The 24,651-nt window shown below is 31.6% G+C and overlaps 2 protein-coding genes and 1 pseudogene across 3 annotated transcripts; all 3 read right to left on the reverse strand.

Annotated features, from left to right (window-relative positions):
• Positions 1–196: 196 nt before the first annotated feature.
• LOC125853611 (ethylene-responsive transcription factor ERF084-like) lies at positions 197–2,951 on the reverse strand. Its single transcript, XM_049533341.1, has 2 exons — positions 2,926–2,951; positions 197–1,091 (listed from the first exon to the last, which is right to left on the reverse strand). The coding sequence occupies exons 1-2, from the start codon at positions 2,949–2,951 to the stop codon at positions 323–325; spliced, it is 795 nt and encodes a 264-aa protein (XP_049389298.1). The 3' UTR covers positions 197–322.
• Positions 2,624–12,638, reverse strand: LOC125865212 (shaggy-related protein kinase kappa). Of its 2 annotated transcripts, none has more exons than XM_049545430.1 (13): positions 12,256–12,638; positions 10,483–10,776; positions 9,489–9,581; positions 9,353–9,412; positions 8,936–9,208; positions 8,674–8,748; positions 7,484–7,540; positions 7,256–7,396; positions 7,119–7,169; positions 6,270–6,365; positions 4,863–4,946; positions 4,671–4,773; positions 2,624–3,078 (listed from the first exon to the last, which is right to left on the reverse strand). In XM_049545430.1, the coding sequence occupies exons 2-13, from the start codon at positions 10,627–10,629 to the stop codon at positions 2,990–2,992; spliced, it is 1,269 nt and encodes a 422-aa protein (XP_049401387.1). In that variant the 5' UTR covers positions 10,630–10,776; positions 12,256–12,638; the 3' UTR covers positions 2,624–2,989. The 2 variants fall into 2 exon arrangements, with proteins under 2 accessions (XP_049401387.1, XP_049401380.1); XM_049545423.1 differs by having other exon boundaries at positions 10,483–10,725; positions 12,256–12,575.
• Positions 12,639–14,422: 1,784 nt separating this feature from the next.
• LOC125853618 (UDP-glycosyltransferase 87A1-like) lies at positions 14,423–21,053 on the reverse strand (annotated as a pseudogene).
• Positions 21,054–24,651: the final 3,598 nt, after the last annotated feature.

Raw genomic sequence — 24,651 nt, forward strand, 5'->3', positions numbered from 1 at the left:
CCTCTTTTGTTAAGTGACGGCGAATCAAATGGCTTTACGCAGTCTTTGAGAAAACTTAACTTAATTGTTTTTTAGAAAACGTTTGACAAGTTTTTAAATTGTTTCTTTGTCTGCTGTTTTCAATTTAGTTTCTTTTTAGGGAGAAGGGACGGATTTACCCCCGAACTTTAATAAATGGTATGTCTATGCCCTCCGTTATATTTTCCGTCCACATAAGCCCCTGCCGTCCAATTATAGGTACACACATACCCCTCTCACTAACGGCCCCCTCATTTTTTACACGTGTCTTAAATCTAATCAACTACCCGTTTGACCTTTCTTTTTAACCCATAAACCAACTACCCGCCCCATAAACCCAATACCCACCCAACTTCCTCCCGAATTCGAGCTTGAGATCAAGCTCCACAGTAACACTAACTTTTTTGTTAAATTCATTAGAGCTAAATAAATGCGCAGTTGAAGTTACCACTGAGCATTTTCTTTGATTATTAGCAACAGCGCCACCATTTTTCTTTTTCATTTTCATTTTCATTTCACGAGACAAATTTGAAGATGATGACGTCGATGTTGGTGAAGTAGGCAGAGGAACAATCGGAGGAATTTGGAAATTTGTTCGAGCTTTTGAACCTCTCAACCACCTTGCCGCCGCATCGTACGCACGCGTCGCCTCCTCCGGCGTGTCGAATGTACCCAGCCAGTGTCTGCACCGCCCTATACGGTCGCGAATCTCCGCTGACCATCTCCCCCATGGCCTCTTTCTCACTCCTCTGTAACTCTTCTCCAATGATGGAACATTATTATTATTATTCCTCTTTTCTGCATGACACGTGCGTTTCAGAATTGAAACTGCTGAATTTAGATCATCATTCTTGTTTTCATTGTTATTGTAACCGAAAAGAACATGTTTTCCAACAACAGCAGCAATTCCTTCAAGAACATAGGATTTTTCATTTTCATTTTCATTAGCAGAAACAGAGTAATTATCCCAAAATGGGTCGAGGGAATAATTAGTGTTGTCAATGGAGAAATTATGATTTGGTTCATTTGGGTAATAAAGGGATTTTTGTGTAGAGAAGAAGAATAGGATATATCTTAGAGGAAATTGGGTGGGTATTGGGTTTATGGGGCGGGTAGTTGGTTTATGGGTTAAAAAGAAAGGTCAAACGGGTAGTTGATTAGATTTAAGACACGTGTAAAAAATGAGGGGGTCATTAGTGAGAGGGGTATGTGTGTACCTATAATTGGACGGCAGGGGCTTATGTGGACGGAAAGTATAACGGAGGGCATAGACGTACCATTTATTAAAGTTCGAGGGTAAATCCGTCCCTTCTCCCTTCTTTTTATTCAAGACTAGATGATTTCTTCTTGAATGTTCAAATTTTCATAGATAAAATTACTTTTGGGTTGGGTTATGACTTTTCTTTATTTCAATCTAAGTAACTTTTGAATGGATCAATAATCGTTTTAACTTTTCTCATTTTGATCTATTCAAATTCCACCAATTTGACAAATTTAATTGCACAATTTGCCTTCAAATGAATCGGTCTTTAATTTTTAATTTTATCAATTGAACTTATGCTCGCAAGTTCAATTTACTTTTAATGATGCGGGATACAACTCGTAAAATATAATGATATGAAAAATATATATTTATGCACGTGAAAAAATTATTTACCTTGTGAGGCAAAATTAAATACCAACACAAAATAGGAACAAAAAGTGCAAATGCCACCTATAAATCTATGTTCTAATTTAAAAGAAAAATTAAGAATAGGGGAAGGGGATCGAATTGTCGAACTCCCACCAAACAATGAAACGAAATTGCTACCCCTAAGTCAAACTTTCTTAGGTTAGACACTAATCCCCCAATTACAAAAAAAAAAAAAAAAAAAAAAAAGGAAATTAACTTTGAACCAGAAAATAAATAAACAGAGACCATATATTATCTGTAACTTTAATATTCCCCGAGTCAAGAGGTTGCTCACTTCAATATGATCATTTGTCCATATGCTCATCGCTTTTGAACATCTTCTTGCTTTCTTTTTGTTGAAAATCCCCCAGGCAAAACGAAGTTATGGGCATACTGTTGTCAGTTTACACCTCGGGAGAGCCACAGAGACCATAAATTATCTGTTCCTATTTTTATTTCTTTGGATGAAGTAAGTGATCTCATTGATACCATCAAGAAATGCAAATAGTACAAAAGTGAATCTGTTAGCTCCATTACAGGGGTTCCTATAGGGAGCTAACAAAGTCCAAAAAGGTGCCAACAGATTTAGTTTCTTTAACGACTATAAGCAAGGAGTTTAAAGAAACCACAATGTGGATAAGCCGATAAAGATATTGAAGCAACTGAACTGACAATGGAAAGAGTACTTACAACTTCTCATCTCACGACTCAAGAGCAACAAGGTATATATGTCCATGCTCACGGTATAAGACCTTTGAAGCACATGACTCTTGGCCACATGAGATTAGCTCTTCAAAATGTAATGCCAACAGTCAATTGAAGATGCGATTATCAAAACCAACAATAGTCCGATGTGCTGAGAACAGCCCTTCCAGTCCCAGATAAATAACATGTGCGTATGTGATCATGTTTCACTGAATAACACATGCAAGGAAATACCAAAGACACATATAGCTAGTATTGTTCTTTTTTATCTGAAAATCAACTATTAATGCCCATGAAGCAAATTGGTGCTTAAAGAAAAACTGAAATGATTATATAGAAACCCTCAGCTTTTCTTCATTCAAACCTAAATCTCACAGTTTTCGCAAGTATACAAAACGTGCTTTGACATATATGCACAGTATTCGTACCAGCTATTGGAAAAAATTACAAGATGCTCTCTCACATACGTGGAACAGCAAGTCTAACAGTGTTGTGAACTTGATCTACAACCACATTTAGCAAGCACTCACAGATGAGGTGCAAACACTTCTGTCATATTCTACTTGGGGACAGTTGCAGACCACAAAATAGTCACTAGGGTCGTAAAGCCATGAATAAATTCTGCCTTCGAGCATGTTCTGGAACAAGGCGCTGGAGAGTTTCAGTAGGAATTCCAGTGAGCTCTACAAAGGTGCATACCACAATAATGAGGATACATACATCAAAAGAGCTAGAGAAAAATTTAGGGCCATCAAATTGAGAAATTGAATATTCAGACATTTGTAAGATATTGCCACAAGTGGCAAATGTTGAATGCTATATGGCTTAATCACTAGTAGCAAATATGAAATTTAAATATGAACAATTGAGTTGAAGAAAATAACCAGGTACCATTTTGGAGATTGAAGGTATATGAGTAGGGACTAGGGACTTCCATTTTTCATCTGTTTCTTCACACTTTTTCGATATAACTCTAAATCTACTTGTTTGTGGTTCAATCAAGCATAGATACTGAACAGTTACATGATCAGGCAAAGATTAAAATACAACACGACTATGACACAAAAATAAATACGTTTCATATCAGTCAAAAATTGAAAAAATGTACCAATAGTTAATTTTTGTCTATTATTAGGAAAATGCTATATGTGAAATATCAATATCAAAACATATCAATGGTGTCATATCACAATACTAATAACTAATACCATCACATACTATGAGGAGCTTGTCTAGATATTGCAAGGTTGTGGGATTATCTGCTTAGACATTCATTAGGTTCCATTACAGTCATCTATCTACAAACAAATCATCTAGTGTTTCTTCTTCTCCTATTCTAGTTTTTCCTTTGTTTTGAGATTTTCTTTGTCTAAACAACTTAAACCCTTTTTCTGAGACTATGATTATTAACTCAGAACCTCCTTTTCTTCTTTGAGTTCATTTTTTTCTGAAATAATTTTAAGTTTAAAGATGGGTAACTCTATCAAGAGTCGGGACACTTTGTTTACAGGAGTTAGGACTAGCTTATCGGTGATAGAAGTTAAGCTATTTTTATTTTTGAATGGTTGGACATGTATGGTAGTTAACTACATTCCTTAGAAGTGTACGTGCACTATAAGTAGGCAAAGTGATCACAGGATCAACCTACACGGTGAATACTTGATCAAAAGCAGTAAGAACTAAGAACCATGCATGTGGTATCGAGTTATGCTTCTGTTTTTTTTTTTTTGGATAAACAAAGTTGTGGTTAAACTTCCTTCATAATTAGAGAACATCATCATAATTAATCAACTACAGCTCAATATAAATTAGTTGAAGCCATATATGTGAATCCACTGTAACAATTCATCCCTATTTAGGTAGCCCCTCCTCTCTTTCATCTTCTTTCTTTCTCTTATGTGGTGGCAGTTGAAATCAGGATTATTCAATTCAAAGCCTCAGTCTGAAATCAGTCGTATCTAATCTAATAAATCACCCACATAATATGCTTACAATGAGGTGGTCAGTCTGGAGGGAGAGAAATGGAAGGTGTTTTGAAGACAAAATCAGATCAGTCCATGATGTGAAATGGAATTGTTTGGTGGCTTTATTTTTTTGGTGTAAACAGAACTGTATAGAGGAAATAGAGGATTAGTAGAATTTCTAGGAGCTTTGTAAAGCTAGAGTCTACTTGCTTTGTAACTTGTTTCTGATGGTGGCCAGCATTCCCAATGCTGATTAATACAACATTACTAATCCTTTAATTAAAAAAAAAGCCATTTTTGGTGTACGTTACCTTGGGGCTTGAAATTGTAAAGTGGTGGAAGAGGGCGACCATTGGGAAGACGAGTATTAGGATCCCTCAATTCATCAAAGAATGGATGAATACAAGCCTCTAACTGCACGATCAAAGCAGAAATCAATAGGCAACTACAGCCAAACCTTAAGATGATGAGATTGAATTAATTCAGAATGAATGTAGACTTACAGCAGTGCATCTCAAATAAGGTGAATACTGGAAAAACCGACAAATCAGGTCAACTGCTTCTGGAGGCAATCGCTTCTGGAAAACCTGCAAGATGCATTGTGAGATATAGTTAGACTTGTATAAAGGAAATAACTTACGTAAGGAAAACAGACGACTGAGAAATATGAACTCTCTGTATATGACGGAAAACAATCCGGAAAAAAGCACAATTTATCAGGATATATGGAATAAAAGAAGATAAATGCGAATGTTCACATTCACTGGACTAGTTGATAGCAAAAGTTTCTAGGTGCATCACACGAAACGCCAGTTTTTTTTGTGAAGAAAAAAAAAAGGCTCATCCAGGCTTGGAAGCATCTCAAACAGCCTCGAATATTAGTATTTATATATGTAAGACATGATGAAATTAAGGCTCATTGCAAAACTCTTCTAAGAATATTTCCAATTTGGTACTCTTCTCTGTTTGTCCCCACTTAAATCTCTACTCACATTTTGTTCTGTATAATTTGGATCTTACAATGTCATACCATCAGACACATGTGAACCAATGGGAAGAATGTTAATGTTTTTCATGGTATTTGACAGACTATGATTTTCAAGCATCATATTAGGGAGGAGCACCAATATACCACCACCCTATCAGATATTCTGGATCCAAGCGCAAGATGTTTTCTATCTTTTGCCAACAGGTTCCAATTTTTGACAGAGACGGCTCTCATTCTTAATTCCTGATTTCCAGTGTCCCATCTTTCCACACCATGGAAGAGGATGAGTAAAAAAGTCACCCACCAGTCCTACTTTTTTCTCCAAAGCAGGCAGCAGTTCTCCACTTGCTTTTAGAAATTTCTAGATGTCATTTACTATCGTAGCCAGTAAGAGAGAGGGACTCTCTTCGAAGAATTTCATACCACCGACTCTTGCCTATAGATCGTCAGCCCAGATTCAATACAGCAATAAAATGAGGCAAATACAACCTAAAGGAAAATTAAGTTATCAGATTTATTTAGGCATACACTTCCGCCCATACTTATTTTTTTAATCTATCTTGCTCCCTTTTTTGGGTGCAAGTACTTTATCCACCTTTGGACTTTTAAGTTGTAAAGCAGAAAGAAGCAACTTCCAAACCTGTCCTTCACCAACTTAAATTAATTAACATCAGTACTTCTAACGTCATCCTTCATAACTGATGTCAGTAAAAAATGAATCAAATCAAGTAGCCAGTATTTTCTAGTTACCTACATCTGACTTTCAGTAGAGGGAAGAGTAAAATAAAAGCTATGATCATAACCCATTTTTTCATCAAAAAGTAGAAGTGATGGAATGACGAAGAGCACATAAGCATGATGCAGTGAACACCAATAATCAACCTTTATATATTGAATTTCAGCTTTACTTGACACAGCATACCTTATGCCAGGGGTGTGGCTTTATTTGTGGAAATTTAAACTCAGTGTAGTTTGGATTCATACATTTTATCTCCTCTCTAGTAGGTGTCCCCAAAACCTGCATAAAATTTGAAGTAGAATAGGGAATACTTATTATTGAGGAAGATGGTCCATAAAAATACTGACATAAGTAGGTTGACAGATAACAATCCATCTTTTTCTGTCAACATGTACAGATACATTATAAACAAAAGTCCTCAAAAAAATAGTCTCAAGGTATATACAAAGAGGACTCCAACCCCCCACCACACCACTCCAACTCTCTTCCGGGTGGAGCATAAAACAACACTTTAAAGTGTATGACCGCACCAGAGACATGAGTAATGTGTTCATCAACAAGAACCCCTAAAACTAGCTGGGCATTTCAAAAGTAAAAAAGTGGATGAGCAAAACTTCATTGACTCAAGGAGAGATATCTAGTATAGAAAAAAAATATATCTTCTTTTTAATTGGTACAAATAGACAAAAGATATCCAATATAGGTCAAAAGCGAATGAGTGCAAGTTGCACAAATTTCAACAAATGCAGAATCTAATATTTTTGCTTTCTCTGATTTGTTGCCCATTGAACTAAGAAAACTGGATATTTTTCATATACACATTAGGTATTAACATCACATAGATAATTTGTCTACGATCATACTGTGTAAGCATGCTCTCTTTTTTTTTTTACAATTGGCTGTTCCCAAAAGGAGACATGCTTTCTTGTTTACTGAGGCAACAAAGGTCCAACTGAATTGTAAAGGTAAGAAAATCAGCAAAGTAACTTTTGAGAAGATGATATCAAAAATAGAAAAATTTCTAAAATTCACCTTTATAATCTCTACTAATTGATCAACCCCACTCTCTCCAGGAAACAATGGCTGTTAAACAGAATTGTTAGAAGTATTAGAATAAAGAATACAACATATGATTAAGAATAGCACAAAACAGTAAGACAGGAACTTACCTGTCCGAGAAGTAACTCAGCCATCACACAACCTGTAGACCAAATATCAATAGCTGTTGTGTATTCGGTGGCACCAAATATGAGTTCAGGGGCACGATAATATCTCGAACAGATATATGACACATTGGGTTCACCTTTCACCTAACCAGTGGTCACAGAATTAAGTCGGAAAACTGTAGTGAGTGTGTGATTCTTAAATTCAGAGTGATCTTTGCAGAGAGAAATTACCAAAACTTTTGCGCTTCCAAAATCACAAAGCTTCAGCTGATGTGTGTGTGGATTTACCTAAGTATAAACAGTAATTCAGTTTACTGAGAAAAAAAATCACAGTGATAATCAGCAGACACCATCAATAGCAGTACCATAACACTTCCCAAAATAAGCTGACATCATGGATTCTACCATAAGATTATACTATTGCATCTCTTTTTCTAAAAGGTGTAAATGTATAGCCTCTTAGACAGTTCAACTTAAAAAGATTTGTATTCTTATGTGCTAGGTACTAAGTTACTTGGAACTCTAGAGTCTACTCAGTGGCTTGTTTAACATATAACAGCAAGTTAAAGAACTTTTCAATACCCTTTACCACTTCACTCGTAATGATCTTAAGAGTTTTTCCAAAATTGGAGTATTTTACCGGGAATAACATATCATTATACACACATCATAAGACCCTAAGGGGTCGTTGGTGTGAGGGATTAAAAATAATAGTGATGGGATAAAGAAATAGTGATGGGCTAAAAAAAAATTATCTTGTTTGGTTTCCATGTTTGGAATAACTTATCCCACCATTTATATCATAGTGATGGGATAAGTTATCCCATATACATGGTGGGATAAGTTATCCCAGGATAGCTAACCCCAGGATAACTTATCCTGGGATAACTTGTTCCCAACCAAACGACCCCTAAATATACAATTTGCAAGCATATATGCAAAACGGTCAGGTGTTCCTCTTTTCAATCCATTTCCTACTTTTTGCTTTAGAGTTTTAACTTTTTATTAAATAGGACATTATGTGAGTTCTTATTTTATTATATTGCTTTCTGTGAGAATTTCTTATGAAGAATAGGGCTTTTCTATGAGATGAAGTATGGAGTTTTGTTCACTCAGTTTAACCTTAAAATATCAAAATATACAATACAGAATCATATCAAAGTCTATTATGCAAACAAAAAGGTACAATTGATCCAGCTAGATTATTAAGTTACAAAATCACACGTGCACATAATGCATTTCAGCTTATCATACTCATTCAGAAAAGAAAAGAAAAACACACCAACTTATCTAATCATGATTAGAGGACCTTTTATCCAGAAAAGAATACCCAAAGAATGAGCTCCAGAACAAGAAAAGAAAATTAACAAAGTATGTAGTCGATAGAGCAGAAATCCACTGTCATAAAAGAAACACCTAACCAGTAAATTCTGAGGCTTGATATCACGGTGACAGATGCCAATACAGTTATGAATATAAGCCAGCGCCCTGCATATCTGAGACAAACAAAGGAAAATGTTATAGTGAGTGAGACATTACATGACCTCAAATCAATAACTGGTCCAGTATTAAAGTTTGAAATTTCTGCAAGTAGTTAATGGTAAATTTTCTAATAGAATAATTCAAAATATTTTAAGCTAGTGCATAATTAAAAGTTTAAAACCACCAGAAAATGCCACATGCCTGATAGGTATAGAGTTTGACGTATATCAATGGCATCCTCTGGTTCATTCTGCTGTATTGTCTCGCAATACGATTGACAGATTCTGGAACAAATTCAAGGACAAGGTTGAGGTATACTTCCTCCTTGTCTGTAGTTGAGAAGAAAGAGTGTTTAAGAGCAACAATATTAGGATGATCCAACATTTGCATAATCTGCAGTTCTCTGTTCTTGTAGCGCTTATCTTGAAGAACCTTCTTAATTGCCACAATCTCTCCAGTCTCTCTACATTTCGCCTGTTACAATAGCAAATTTATATCACAATAATATAGAACACTGTAAAGAAAAACAGAAGTAGATAATCCAATAATAGTACACACACACACATATATACATACTTAATGATACAAAGGTAACTCAGAAATTATAGCAGTTCTTACTTGGAAAACCACACCAAAAGAACCAGTTCCAACCACATGTTCTGCTATGTAACTTACATTCTGTGTATCCAAATAAAAATAGTCAGTTTTCATCCCAAACACATGACAAGTAATACTTCTCATAACTAATTAGAACCTGCTTAGGTTGACCATTTCGACCACCAATACTGGTTCTAATAACATGCCCTGTTTCTGCACCCACACCATCAATTATATCTGGTTCACTGTCCTGCATGATATTACACAAAGATAGAAATAATGATGTTTTCAGATAAATGAACATTGAAGCTGTAATGCTCCAATAAGCTGAGCGGGAGAAGTATTCTTGAGAGACACAAATCAGCATATATGTATACTAGAGCACCATAAGCAAAAACAAAAAAGAAGCAAATTTACTTGTTGAATCTAACAATGAAGGGAAGAAAGCAAGTCTCAGAAAGAGACAGCTGCAAAGAGAGAGACTGCAGCACTTAGGGGGGGAGGGGAGAGAGACAGAAGAGAAACCCAGGATTGTTAGAGAAAAATTCAGTTATAGAATGAATAAGTCATACAGTGATAACAATAGAGAACTCCTTAGGAATATTAACTTAAGGCCCTTAATTATAATTATCATTAAGATGTGTGTACTTACAGTTACCATGTTTATAACTAATCATGCTTCTATGGCATCGAACAGAAAAAATCTTTATAATACATCTTTGTTGATAGGTTCATCGGGTGTGAGACATATGGATTTGCAAGGATTCAACACTAAATCAAGGTTTTCAACTTTCAAATGACTTGTTATCAAGTTCATTTGAATGAATACAACATAAGGTTGATATGAACTGATTTAAGTAAGAAAATTCAAATCCTGTCTATATCCAAAGAGGTGTGGGGTATTTAAGCCTGCGGATTTGAATTACATAGGACCAATATGTCTATCCAAGGACCCTAGAGTAGATACTGAAGCATTAGCAATGTCAGGCAGACTATTCCTGAGAAACAAATGTCAACGAACTCCAGTAAACACGTAACATGGTATGTTCAACTTATTAGAGAACCTAGTAATTGCTGTAACTAAGACCACAAGTGATAAGGTTAACTATGCAACATTGACTAATTGGTATAGTGAAAATTTAGAAGCCCACCCCATCATCATCATGGTCCGCCCTGTCTCTCAACCTCATCTCAAACATCTCTCTTCCCAACCAGTCAACTGAACTAGATGAACTATTGAATCCATTCGCACTTCTAGAACTGCCTGCTCCTCCGTGGCCAAGGCCAGTGGACGCCATAAATGAACCTTGCAGAAGTCACTGACACTAATCTCTGCGCCTCTCAGCATAATTCCTTCTGGTGCAGCCCTCCATCCCGTGGATGTTCCTGTCTACCTAGTTTGATGACAAGGTCCTTAACTCAATATAGTTGAAGAGAAATTCTGACTAAAATTAAGCAAAATGAAGTTAGTTGGTATGAGATAAATAAAAATGCTGCAAATAAGAAGCGAAAAACAGTAATAAAAATATTGATTCATTAAGCATCAACCAAATTGAGAAGACCAGGTAAAAGGATAATGTACAAACCAGCCAATAAATGCCACATTTAGTGCATTGCATTTATATTCCAGTTTTTATTTGGGAGTGGGGGGTTCGGAATGAACCATCAATCAGGGTGCTGAATGGAAGAGTCAAAGAACTTACCTCATTATGTTAGTCTTAAATATAGAGTTCTTATGGTTCTTATCGCTGTATGCCAGGTTCTATAAGTTCAAACATCAAGAAACGAACTAGTTTCTTCGGCCGCTCCTCAATGGCACTTATAAACACATAAGTATAAGAATGTTTGCTCTACCAGGCGCGACAGAGTACTCAACCAAGCATTCAGCTCGATAGATTACTCCCACACCAGATAGTTCTCAGGCGCAAGATTGTCAGCATGCCCCAATGAGAAGGTACTCTCAAATTGAATATCTTGTGGCACCACATCTTTAGACAAAGGGCAGGTTTAGCTATAGCCTAGTCAATTGTTGACAAAGAAAAAAAGGAAAAACCGAGTACACTCCATCTCCAATGAATCATCTGACTAAGTTTTCATGAAGTCAACACATACGTTTCACAGCTAGGGACTTACGCAAAGATTCAAGAGGTTAATACCTAAGAGAAAGGGCAAAATACGATCAAATATTCCTGATAAATAACAAATTTCTGTTTTGCATAGAAATTTGATTGAGAAGACAATGCAAATATGGAAGTCAAACAGCAGCAGAAACACAACTACTTCTCATTTTATTATAAAAGAACTATATATCAATCAATCACTACGCCTCAACACCAACCTAAGTCATGTGGTTATCATTATTTGTTCCATTTAATTCAAGTCCAGGTATTCATTCTATAACCAGATATACTTCGGCCGAAAGTAAAATAAACAGATCTATATCCAATATGAATAGTCCTTAATTAGATGAAATGAGAGTGAAGAAAGTATTTTAGCAGAAGTGACCGCAATTGCCCAATTATGTTTAGCAAAAACAGCTCTCTTGTAACATCCTTAAGTCTTCTCATCAATGCGGAACCTCTCTGACTACTATTCACAGCTCACCATGACAAACTCAGCTGCTCAAATTATGAACCTCTTCTATTTGATATTGCTTAAGAATATGAACATTGATTTCAAACTTCCATCTTCACGACTAATTTCTCTCCAATAGATTGCAGTTTACACTAGATCAACTCCTTCATACACACACTGATGACAAAACGTGAAATTACACAAGATTTTCAACGCGTAATCCGACGAATTACAAGTAACGGAAAGAAAATTAAGAATAAATCCGCGTCCAAGCAGTTACGAAACGATCGTCTAAGAACGAAAATCATATATTGTAAGCCCATAATGTAGATAGCAAAACTAGAACTAACCTCGATGAATACAAAGCAGTATCGAAGCATTTCTTCTTCAACGATTCAAGCAAATGGAGATTTTCAATCAGTTTACACCACAAAATGCATATTAAAATTGTGGCAATTGAAGAGAAAAAGCCAGTTGAAGAGTCAGATCAAACGCAGGCGAATTAGTTTTTGAATATTTTTTCTCGGTTCGTGTTTTGGTTCTTTCTAAAATGCGAGAGGTGTGAAGAGAGAGAGAGAGTGTTTAGAGGTTTTCGATAGTTTTAGAGAGAGTGACAGTCTTCTCTGACAAGTGAAATGAGTATAAGATGACTCTTTTTCTTCAAACATTATCTCTCATAAGAGAGATATTCTGCTGCTTTCACACCCACTAATGGTGGTTCCAATCACCCAATCAATTTATTCCTCTTTTTTCTTTCTCTTTTTATTACGCGTCTCACGTAGATTTAGTTGAAATTTTTTTTAAAAAAAAAATGAAAATTGTGTTGAAAAATAGCTTTTGGAATTCGAAGTTGGATTTGCACATACATTTTGCTTGGAAAATGAAAAAAATAGTATAAGTGAAGGTGATATTTCTCTGGAAAAAAATTCATAATATACAAGAATTAAATTCAAACACCTATTCAGCTAAAGCAAGACCTCAGTAATAGTTTATTTGATATTTGAGATGTTTGAAATCAGACAATCGATAAGAAATTGTTCAAATGGCAAACACTCTTCACTTCCTCTTCGAAGTATGTAAGTTCAAGTTATCAAAAAAGCAAATAGATGGGATAGAGATGTAAATTTTCAAACCTCTACATGATGGTTCAGTTTTGGAAGTAAATTTCTACGTATTTAAAATTAATTATAGGAGAAGAAATAGTATTCATTTTACAGTTGTGAGTTTAAACTTAATGAAGAATCCATAATTCAAATCATTAGATGTAATCCCATTCTTTTGTAGGATTGGGCATTATCATACCTTGAACAGAGAGAGGTCCAATAATGCTTCCAAAGTCGTTTTCTTTCCCTTTCACCTCCCCAATTAAAATAATTCCAATATTTGTCAATTTTTATTAAAGTAAGTTTTCAGTAAAATCACTCCATTGATTTTATTTAATGACCAGAGGGTGCTCTTATGAAACTTTTGTTAATTATCATAGTCAAAAGTATTTACTAGAAAAAATTAGAATAAAGGATAATTCATTGTATCTATTTCATTTTTACGTAGGGTTCAAAAAAAAATCATAACTTTAAAAGTTATGATATAAACAATTTACCCTAATACAAGCATAAATGTCTGATTCTATGACTTAGGATTCAAAAGAAAATCACAACTTTAAAAGTTATGATATAAATAATTTATCCTAATACAAGCATTAGTGTCTGATTCCACGACTCAAATTCATGACTTAGAATTCAAAAGAAAATCACAACTTTAAAAGTTATGATATAAATAGTTTATCCTAATACAAGCATGAATGTTTGAATCCACGACTTAAATACATGACTTGCGAAGTCCATACCACAATCATACATACAAGGTTGGAATTGAGAATTAATGTAAAATAGATATACATAAATGCTAATATAGAAGCAACCAAGGAAAACCAAACAATCATATAACTCCAAAGAGGTGATCCAAGTTTTCTTTTTCTAAAAAAAGTTGTTTTAATTTGACTATTTGAAATGATGCCATGTATAATTTTTATTATTATTATTTTTATAAAAACATGATTCATACCATTCGAAGTCAAAATACATTTCTAATTTACCTTTCAATATCTTTTTCATTGATTAAAAGCTTTGTTTTGCCTTTTATGTTCGTTAATTGTTACCAAACAAAAGGGGTCTTCTTAAGTTACATATATACTTGAACTCGAGATCTCTAATTAAAAATGAATGAGTATTTATCACTTCATTACCATCCTTATTATAATAAAGGGAAAAAGGACGGATTTACCCCCGAACTTTAATAAATGTTACGTCTATGCCCTCCGTTATACTTTGCGTCCACATAAGCCCCTGCCGTCCAATTATAGGTACACACATGCCCCTCTCACTAACGGCCCCCTCATTTTTTACACGTGTCTTAATCCTAATCAACTATCCGTTTGACCTTTCTTTTTAACCCATAAATCAACTACCCGCCCCATAAACCCAATACCCACCCAATTTCCTCTAAGATATATCCTAATTAAAAAGACCCAAATCTAAAACCCTTAATGAGAGCATCAATTTTAATTTCAGAGGATCCTCCATTTGCAGTGGAAAACTGGCAGATTTTCTGTATTTCTTTTGCCCTTCGCCTCGTTGCCATCATTTCTTTCATTTCCAGAATCCATAAACCATTTCAACAACCTAGAAATCTCCCTCGATATCGAACATTTGTCATGTTTTTTCACCCTATAACCAATTTTCCAATCTTCAACAATTTGCTTACTGTTAGTTTTTTTATCCCAGAATATCGGAAAAGTCAGCATTGGAAGGCCTGAGAATGCTGCTTCTTTAGTCGAATTCCATCCACAATGTGACCAAAATCCACCAATCGAAGGATGTAACAACACCTTCAATTGGTCACACCAGGGCACAACAAGCCCTACACTACATCCATTTTTCTGAAATCAAACAGTTTCATCATGTGCCACCCGAAAGAATCGAACACCACTATCGTGCGCACCAGCTACGATCTCATCAAGTTCATCACGCGAGACAGAGAGAAAGCTCCCTTGCGAAATGTACAAAACAGAACCATTTGGTTGAGAATTTAACCACTTAATGTACTATGGTTCATCGATTGAAGTAGTTGAGGAGGGATTTTTTTCGCTAGTAAAGTAAGGTATTGTTGGACCAATCGAATAGACAGGGATGGGGAACTTTTGCTTAAGAGCATCGATAACAGAAGATTCGAGCTCGTAGACTGAAGTGAACAAAAGATATTGTGCTTTAGAAACTGTAGAATACTATGAAATCGACGAACTTGATGAAGACTACAGTTTTGTATGATAGGAACAGACCTTTAGATTTGGGTCTTTTAATTAGGATATATCTTAGAGGAAATTGGGTGGGTATTAGGTTTATGGGGCGGGTAGTTGGTTTATGGGTTAAAAAGAAAGGTCAAACGGATAGTTGATTAGGATTAAGACACGTGTAAAAAATGAGGGGGCCGTTAGTGAGAGGGGCATGTGTGTACCTATAAGTGGACGGCAGGGGCTTATGTGGACGCAAAGTATAACGGAGGGCATAGACGTACCATTTATTAAAGTTCGGGGGTAAATCCGTCCTTTTTCCCTATAATAAATATTGATAACGATTATTAAGGTGGAAAATATTTCTTAAAAAAATGTTAAGATCCCAAAGTCTAAAGTTGAAACTTGGAAGTATCAATTACAATCTTTTTTTTTATTATTTTTATAATTTAGAGGCAAACAGATAAGGCTGTGAAGCAAGTGGTTATAAGTTTTAGAATAATAGTGATGCAGACATTTTTATTCTTTCTTGGTGACCAAATGAAAATGTTGTTAATTATTTAAACCAAGGCATGTCACGTGACCCCACCCCTTAAACATCGGATTAAGACAGGACCTCTCACGTGATAAAGACACGTGTCATCATTTTGGTCCCATAGTTTGCATTATCGACAATCTATAGGGCTAATCATAGCGATAAACGATAAGTATAACTTGTGAAAACCGATGTTAGAAGAAGCAAATTAGGTGTATTAATTTGTCAAATTAAATAATTCAAAATACTTTATTTATTTTATTTCTAGATAAAAAATCAACATTTCATCTTACTTATTCATTTAGCAAATTAAAAGAATTTTATTATTATTTTAATCGTACTAGCTTTATAATTAAATAACTACATAGAGTAGAATTGTAGTAACTAATTTAGAGTTTCAAAATATCTTCAAAAATTTTAGTTTAGTAAAATAAATATATAATTAAAATTTTTCTTTAGAAGTGTGTCCGATTAATTGGGGACAAGTGATATAAAATAAAAGAAGTATTCCTTCCTTCCACTTCTATTTGTCTACTACACTAAAATGTCAATTTAGAAAAAATAAAAAATAATTTATCACTTAATTCCTAATTTATTCTTATTAATTATTTCATTTTTGTACTCGTATATTCATTCTATACTTAATTTTCTAGTCTGGGCTATGTCACTATTGTAAATATTCTTCCTAGAATATGTTTGGTATATTTATTAGAAAATAAGATAGAAGATAGAATAACTATACATGAAATGTCATGCTGCAATCAATAAGCTAAGCAGGTAAATATGAGGAAGAGCACACACCTGAAGCACACATGTTGACGATCAGCTATGTGCTCTAGCCTCTTCTATATAGTATATAATATAATATAATATAATATAATATATATATATATATATATATATTACTTCTTATTTAGAAGTGAGAGTTGGAAAGGACCAACATTGCATTAATACTCTTGTACAACAGCATACAATTTTGTACATTAACTATTCACTGCATTAATTAGTTGTACAATGTGCAAAAACAATTGTACATTAATAGAAGGACTAACACCAAGGACTAACATTGCAATTATTATTATTACTCATTAGTCCTTATTAGAATTATTATTATTACTCATTAGTCCTTATTAGAATTATTATTATTACTCATTTGGCTTCATCTACTTCTACTTTTTCTACACATATTTTTCTTTAATAAAATAATTATTGCCTCCATTTTTTTTTTAATTTTTAACATTTATTTTTAATTTTAAAACATTGGAAATTTTATGTTAAAAATTTAAATAATAGAAAAAATGATTTATTTAACTTTTATCATCATCAATACAACTAATTTATTTGACGTTTTTTCTTAATCTTCATCTCATCATTAATGTTATTTATATAATTTTCTTAAATCACTTATTTTTTCTTTTTTAACTCTTTTTTTATATATATAAAAGTTGGATATGTAAATGATGATGTCACATTTCTTAGAAGCTAACATTACTATTTATCTAATTTGTCCAAATTTTTTTTTTAAAAAAGAAGATATCATACGCAAATTTATGGTTAAACTTAAACTATTTGATTCTCGAAAAATAAAAAGTCTCACATAAAATGGGACAGACGAAGGATAACTCTCAATTAAATTTATTTCACTTTTTATTTTCCATTTTTAGCATAATTTTTCAAGTTGGATTTCTAGGAATTCTATAGTAGACCCATTTAAATTTTACTTTTTGGTTTTAAATTAGAGAACTTGGCCGCACTTCGCGCGTTCATTTAAATTAAATATTTCTTTTTAATTTTATATTTACTTTGTTGTTTAATTGTAATATTATTATTTGTCTTAATAATATGAAGATTGTGAAAAAAAAAAAAGCTTCACAAATTTTACATCTATTAAATGAGGAAGAATATATTTTTTATCAAATAAGTTAAAATATATTTGCTAATAACAAATTCTTCCATTGCATGAAGTTCATCCTTTAATATATAATATATATTTCGGTCTACCATTCTCCTTAAATGTCTAAGAAATATCTCATAATGTCAAATAAGACTGTAATACTCTCTCTGTTCCTAATTACTTCTCCACTTTTAAATTTACGCATTTATTAAGAAATCAATTAATGACATAGTCAGTTTATCATTTTACCCCTATTAATTATGAAGTAGATGAAAAGTTCTGCAATTTTCAAAGTAATTGGTCATTTAATTGAGGGTATAATAGGTAAAAAAATATTCTTTCTTGATTTGTCAAAATGGACAAGTAATTAGAGACAACTATAAAAGGAAAAGTAAACAAGTAATTAGGGACAGAGGGAGTACTAAACAAATGCATCAACAAATGAAATTTATATTAAAAATATATTGAATAATGACATAAAGATACCTTAATAGAATTTCCTATCCATTTACAAAAAAAAAAAAAAATCACCCTTTCAATTTCGTTATATCTTCTTATTTAGTAAAAGAATCATCATTTATTATATTTTACTCCACCTTCATTTGTACCGTCAGAGTTTTAAGAATAAACATTAAATTTTAAATTGAAATAAAATTCATTGAAAAATGACAGAAAAAATAATAATAGTATATGAAAATTAAAATAAGGTGCAAGAAAAGCCTTTTCACAATAATTTTTTCAAATATATTGACAACAATTAAAATGAAGCTGTTATTTTATCTTTAAAATTAAGTTTGATTGAATTGAATTAGTACAATGAGAAAAAATATTAAACTAATAACTTTTTGATGTTATTAAATGCATTCTATTTTTAATTGAGTAGTAGATTAAAAGTTCCGAATTAGGATATTAAAATAATATCTTACTCTCTCCTTAATTATTATGGTATTGCAAACATTTATTTTCCTTAAATCGTGATTCATTTTCCATTTACAGTTATATCCAATTAATTTCTAATGTATTGAATGTGGTTATGGGATATTGAAATAATATCTTTATTTTTCCTTAATCATAATAAAATTATAATTTAACATTTATTTTTCTGAAATGATAATTTTGTTTTAATTCCTAGAACATGTTGTTTACTATATTGAATGTAATTATAATAAAACATATTGTATTTAGTATGACAAAAGAACTCAAAAATTGGAGAAATTAGATAAATAGTAATCTTAACTTCTAAGAAATGTCACATCATCATTTACATATCCAACTTTATATATATAAAAGAGTTAAAAAAGAAAAAATAAGTGATTAAACAAAATTATATAAATAACATTAATGATGAGATGAAGATTAAGAAAAAACGTCAAAAAAATTAGTAGTATTGATGATGATAAAAGTTAAATAAATCATTTTTTCTATTATTAAAATTTTTAACATAAAATTTCCAATCTTTTAAAATTAAAAATAAATGTTAAAAAAAAAATCGAGGCAATAATTATTTTAAAGAAAAATATAACCAAAATTGTCAAAAAAAATTAATAAAAATAAATAACTATCTATTAGTAAGAATGGTGTCACTACATTTTCTATTTTAACTTTATTGTTACGTATGGATAGAAACTTTTACAAGAAGAAATGATCCAAAAATTTAAAAATAATGATTCCTTAAATGGTGATTCCTTTTCCATTTACAGCTTTTCAATTAATTTTTAATGTATTATATATGGTTATGGATATTGGAATAATAATTTTATCTTTCCTTAATCATAATAAATTATATTTTAACCTTTGTTTTTGTGAAATGATAATTTTCTTTTCATTCGTACAACATATTGATTAATATATTAAATGTAATTATAATAAAACATGTTGTATTTAGTATGACAAAAGAATTCAAAAATTTTAAAAATTAAATAAATAGTAATCCTAACTTCTAAGAAATGTCACAAATATATATATATATATATATATATATATATCTAAGAAAATGATATAAATTACATTAATGATGAAATGAAGATTAAGAAAAGAAGTAAAACAAATTAATAATAATATTGATGATGATAGGAGTTAAATAAATCATTTTTTATATTTTGTAAATTTTCAATATAAATTTTTCAGTCTTTTAAAATTAGAAAATGCTAAAAAAATAAAACTAAAACTAAAAATCGAGGCAACAATTATTTTAAGGAAAAAATAACAAAAAATGTCAGAAACATTGATCAGAATAAATAAGTATCTATTGCTAAGAAGGTGTCACCCCACATTTTCTATTTTAGCTTTATTATTACATATAGATAGAAACTTTAAGATGAAGAATGATCCAAAAATTTTAAAAATAACAAATCAATTATGTAAAAATACATGTGTAATTCTTATAAAGTTATAATAACTAATTTCTTCAAATAAATAATTAAATGAAAGAAAAAAAAGTAATTAAGAAAATAATATAAATAACACTAATTATGAGATTAATAGCATTGATGAGGAAAGGAACTAAATATGATCATCTTTTTAAATTCTTTTTTAAGAAAATATATATAAACTTTAATTAAAGATAAATAAGAAAAAAAAACTTTAATTAAAGATACAAAAAATCAAGACAAAATAAAAGAAGAAAGAAATTAGAAGAATAATGAGGTTGAAAGAAATAATATCTAATTTTCTCTCTTTTCAAATCACAAAATAAATTTTTGCTTGTTCTCCTCCTAATTTGATACGAATTCCATAAATAGAATGATTTTTTCTCCAAATAATTTTTCTTACCCTTTGAAACACTAATCAGGCTTCTTATAAATTTCTCAACCACAATGAATTTTCTCTCCTTGTAGGAGGAATAAACATTTTTTCAAAAAGTCTTTTATTTTGAAAAGAATTTTTTGTTACATAATCTCTTTCTTTACATCAATGTCTTCACAAGAATAATGAGATATTCTCTCTTTCTCTTTTGTTAAAAAAGTCACATGACCTAGAAATTTGATGGACATCTTAGCGACAAAAGTTGATACCATATATTGATCATTATCGTCAGAAGAAGAAGAGCCAAAGTGAAGAAATTTGTTCTTATTTGTTACAAATGCTCAACTATTTTGTTTTTATTTTATAGGCTAAATAATTATAAACAGTTATAAAAAATGAATAGTTTTTATCTTTTCATCTTCCATTTTCATTTACTTAAATCTATATTAGTGTAATGGATGTTATAAAGGGCATAATTAATCGGGTATGACATAAATACTTTTTTTTTAAATACAAATAAAAAATACAAAACAAAGATAAAATGTCAAAAAAAGGAAAAAAAAAATGAATACAAATACTGGTCATAGAGAGATGCCACATCAAATTGTCAATATTCAGCTTTATATATACATATATAGGTTCATGCCCTTAGATGTTATTTTATTACTTTAGCTGGCATCGACATTTTTGTAAATCTGATATCTACTTTGGAACATTTTATAATGTGGCATAGGCTGACAATTGAGATCATAAATTTAAAATAATAAAATTTAATTTATTATAATACTAATATCAATATCATAAAGATATATATATATATATATATATATATATATATATCATTTAAAAAATATATAAAAAGTATTATAAATTGTAATAATTAACCGCTTTATTTTTTTTAAATCATATAACTAATTTGATTTACACTCCAAAATTCATAGGTGTCACATAATTTACACATTAATTCTTCATTACTTAATATATGTAATTATATCAATGACATATAAATTGAAATTAAAAAATACATATTTTATTTGAAAATCACGTAATAGTACTATAAGATATAATAATTAACAACTTAACATATTTTAAAATTTTAGTTGACTCTCCAAATTCCATATGTCTCATGTAATTGAGACAGAGAAAAACATATATTGGTTTAAAATTAATAAAAATATTATAAATTATAATAATTAACAACTTAAAATTTATAAAAAAAATCCTTTCAAAATTTTTAGTTGGCTCTCCAAATTCAATCGGTATTACAATAATTAAAACATAGAAATTAACATAGATTGGACTCCTGCTGACATTTATGTTTCCTTTTTCTAAATTTTTTCTTTTATACTTTATATAAATAATTTTTTTATGTAAAAAGTATTATAAATCATAATAATTAATAGCTTAAAATATTTCAAAACATATAAAAAGTTTTTGTTAACTTTCAAAATTTCATCTATACCGCATAAATTGGGAGAAATATAGATATATAGATATTTTAAGTTGCTAATTATTGTGAGTTATAGTACGTTTTATGTAATTTTCATATATATTACTCGGTCCTGATTTATGTGATACAAATGAAATTTCAAAAGTCAATGAATTTTTTATAAGTTTTTTTTTATATTAACTTGTTAATTATTGTGATTTCTAATATATTTACGTAAAACATACTCTAAATACAAATAATTAGCAACTTAAAATATATAAAAACATACTAAAAAATTGATTAACTTCAAATTTCATATGTACCACATAAATTAAAACAGAAACAGTAACATATATTGGGTCCCGTGCTGGCACGGGGTCTCATATCTAGTATATATATATATATATAAAAGTAAAATTGAAAAGGAAGTTGGGCCCACAGGCTTCAAAGTTCAAGAGTACAAATTTTCTGGGGACATATGAGTCATTGTGTTAATGTTGGCTGGATTTTTTGTCTAACAAGGGAAAGGTACAAATATCAAGAAGCAAAATACAGATTGTTTGAAGAATAAAACATAGAAAATCTCAAAACTACCCTTGCCATACATGCCTGCTTGTAGACTCTTATATATATAGTATAGTACTTATTCAAAGGGGGAAACAAAACATAAAAAAGTAAACATGGACCCATCCCACATTGTTGACTTTTATCTCACTTTTTAAATATTTTTTTGGGAGTACTATTCTTTCTCTACTTTCAAAAAAGTAAAGCCACCACATACCTAGGGTACTAGCACAGTAAAAATAAGTTTAATTATTAGTTTACTACAAAACAGTAATATAATTATAACTATATAAAAAAAAAAAAACATTTGATTAGAAAGATTGTGATAGAAAATGATATTAAGAAAGCACGAGTTAGAATATTTCTTCTTGAAGGATCAGTATACATTCTAATTTGGAATTTTTCATACAATAATTTAGTGATTCCCTAAATCATCCTACCCTACATGTGTTTGAACATTTTAGTCTTACTTTTAGAAAAAGATTACTTTTCTTTCATTTCTGTCATATAAATACTATACTTTTGAATACATGCATAATTATAATGTGAATATGAATAGAAAAGTTGAGTGTATATATATACTTTTATGTGCATAATTTTCTGCAAACCAAAAAAAAGAAAGAAAAGGGTAAACCATAACATAGACTGGTTTCTTTTAAACTAAGGACCACCTAGGAGGGACTAGACAACATGTCAATAGACCTATAACTTCTTTTTTTGGTGTATTCACTGGAATTAGGTATTATTGGCCCTATTAATTTAAATTCGTAGCAAGTAAGATCCATTAAAGGGGAAGCATTGCCTATCATAAATTTTTTCATTTATAGGACTCGAATCTAAAACGTCTGATTAATATAAACGGATAATCATCATTCATCTAATCACACTCCTTGATGGGGTCAATTAATTGACCTATACCTATTCCCATGCTAGTGAGATTTTCAAATCACAAGAAATAATGGCCAATTTATGCGAAAGAAAGAAAAGCAGTGGTCCAAGCTAAGGTGCATGCGGCCAAAGAAGAAGCTTTTCAACAACCATCAAAACCAAAACAAAGAAAATAAAAAAGTGTAGGCAAAAGCATACCAAATCTTATGGCCTACTAGAGGCTGGTGATCCTAAATCCTTCACTTTTTCATCTTTTTTCAAGTTCTGAGCACACAACAAAATATGTTCTCTCCAATTCAGGGAAAGAGCAAAACTTGAGAATTTAAGTCAAACATCATTTGGAGAATATAACCAGTCTTTTAATCAACATGTAGCCATTGTTGGTATAATTGTTGCTATATGGCAGCAACTGTTTTAAGCTTGGGTCATTCGAAGGTATCAAAACCACATCTTTTTTTCTTTCTTTTTTGCATCTTCACTGGGTGTAGCAAGTTGCATTATTTTTTTTTAGAATAAGGTGCTGTTTTCGCCAGGAGACCAAACAAACAAGAGGAAAGTAGCCCAGAAAAGTACAACAAAAGTTAATCTACAACCATAAAACTAGCTTTTTTTTTTGACAGTCAGATCAAGATGCTCTTTCATTTCAGCAACACACTTTACACTAGCATACCCCCAAAATCCAGACACAAAACAAGTGACTTATCACTTTGAATCCATCTGTTCAATGCCTTGGCAATACCACCTGCTTAGACGACAATAATAAGCTTCCACAAAGATGGCAGAGCATACTCCAAGCTTTCCTTCTTTGACAGTCTTCAATCAGTCGAGATTAGAACTAACATGGTGTTATCAGCATATGGATTAATGGGCGCACTCTTCACACAATTCCACATTTGTATTTACAGTATAAAAGGAAACCTTCCATCTACAGAACTATATTATTTGATAATGAGCTGATCACAGGAACAAGGATACCCACAGCTCCGACAAAAAGACTCCATAAGGTACACCAGCTGAAAATTGTGGTGTATATATGTCACTGACACGACTTTCTTCCTTCTTGCTCCTACTCCAGCCATCTTCGATTTAGTAAGTTCAAGGCTACTTTAGCAGTATATACCAGTTTTTATATCACCCTGGCAAGTAAAAAATTCCATTAAGGCCTTCAAATCCTTATCTTTTCTCCATCAACTTTGCTCATACGTGATGTGTCAACAAAGAGAGCTCCAGCCACTAGACATGCACACCTTATATGGTAAAAACCAAGCATTTCGCTGCAGAAAAAACAGATAACACAGTTGAAGACTCCACCAAAAGAAGAGTTCCATAAGTTAATTTCTTAATTAAAACTTTCACATGGATGTTTTTAAAATACCCTGAGTTCATTGCCCTTCTTAACCCC

The sequence above is a fragment of the Solanum stenotomum genome, chromosome 1, assembly GCF_019186545.1.
Source record: "Solanum stenotomum isolate F172 chromosome 1, ASM1918654v1, whole genome shotgun sequence".
NCBI lineage: Eukaryota > Viridiplantae > Streptophyta > Magnoliopsida > Solanales > Solanaceae > Solanum > Solanum stenotomum.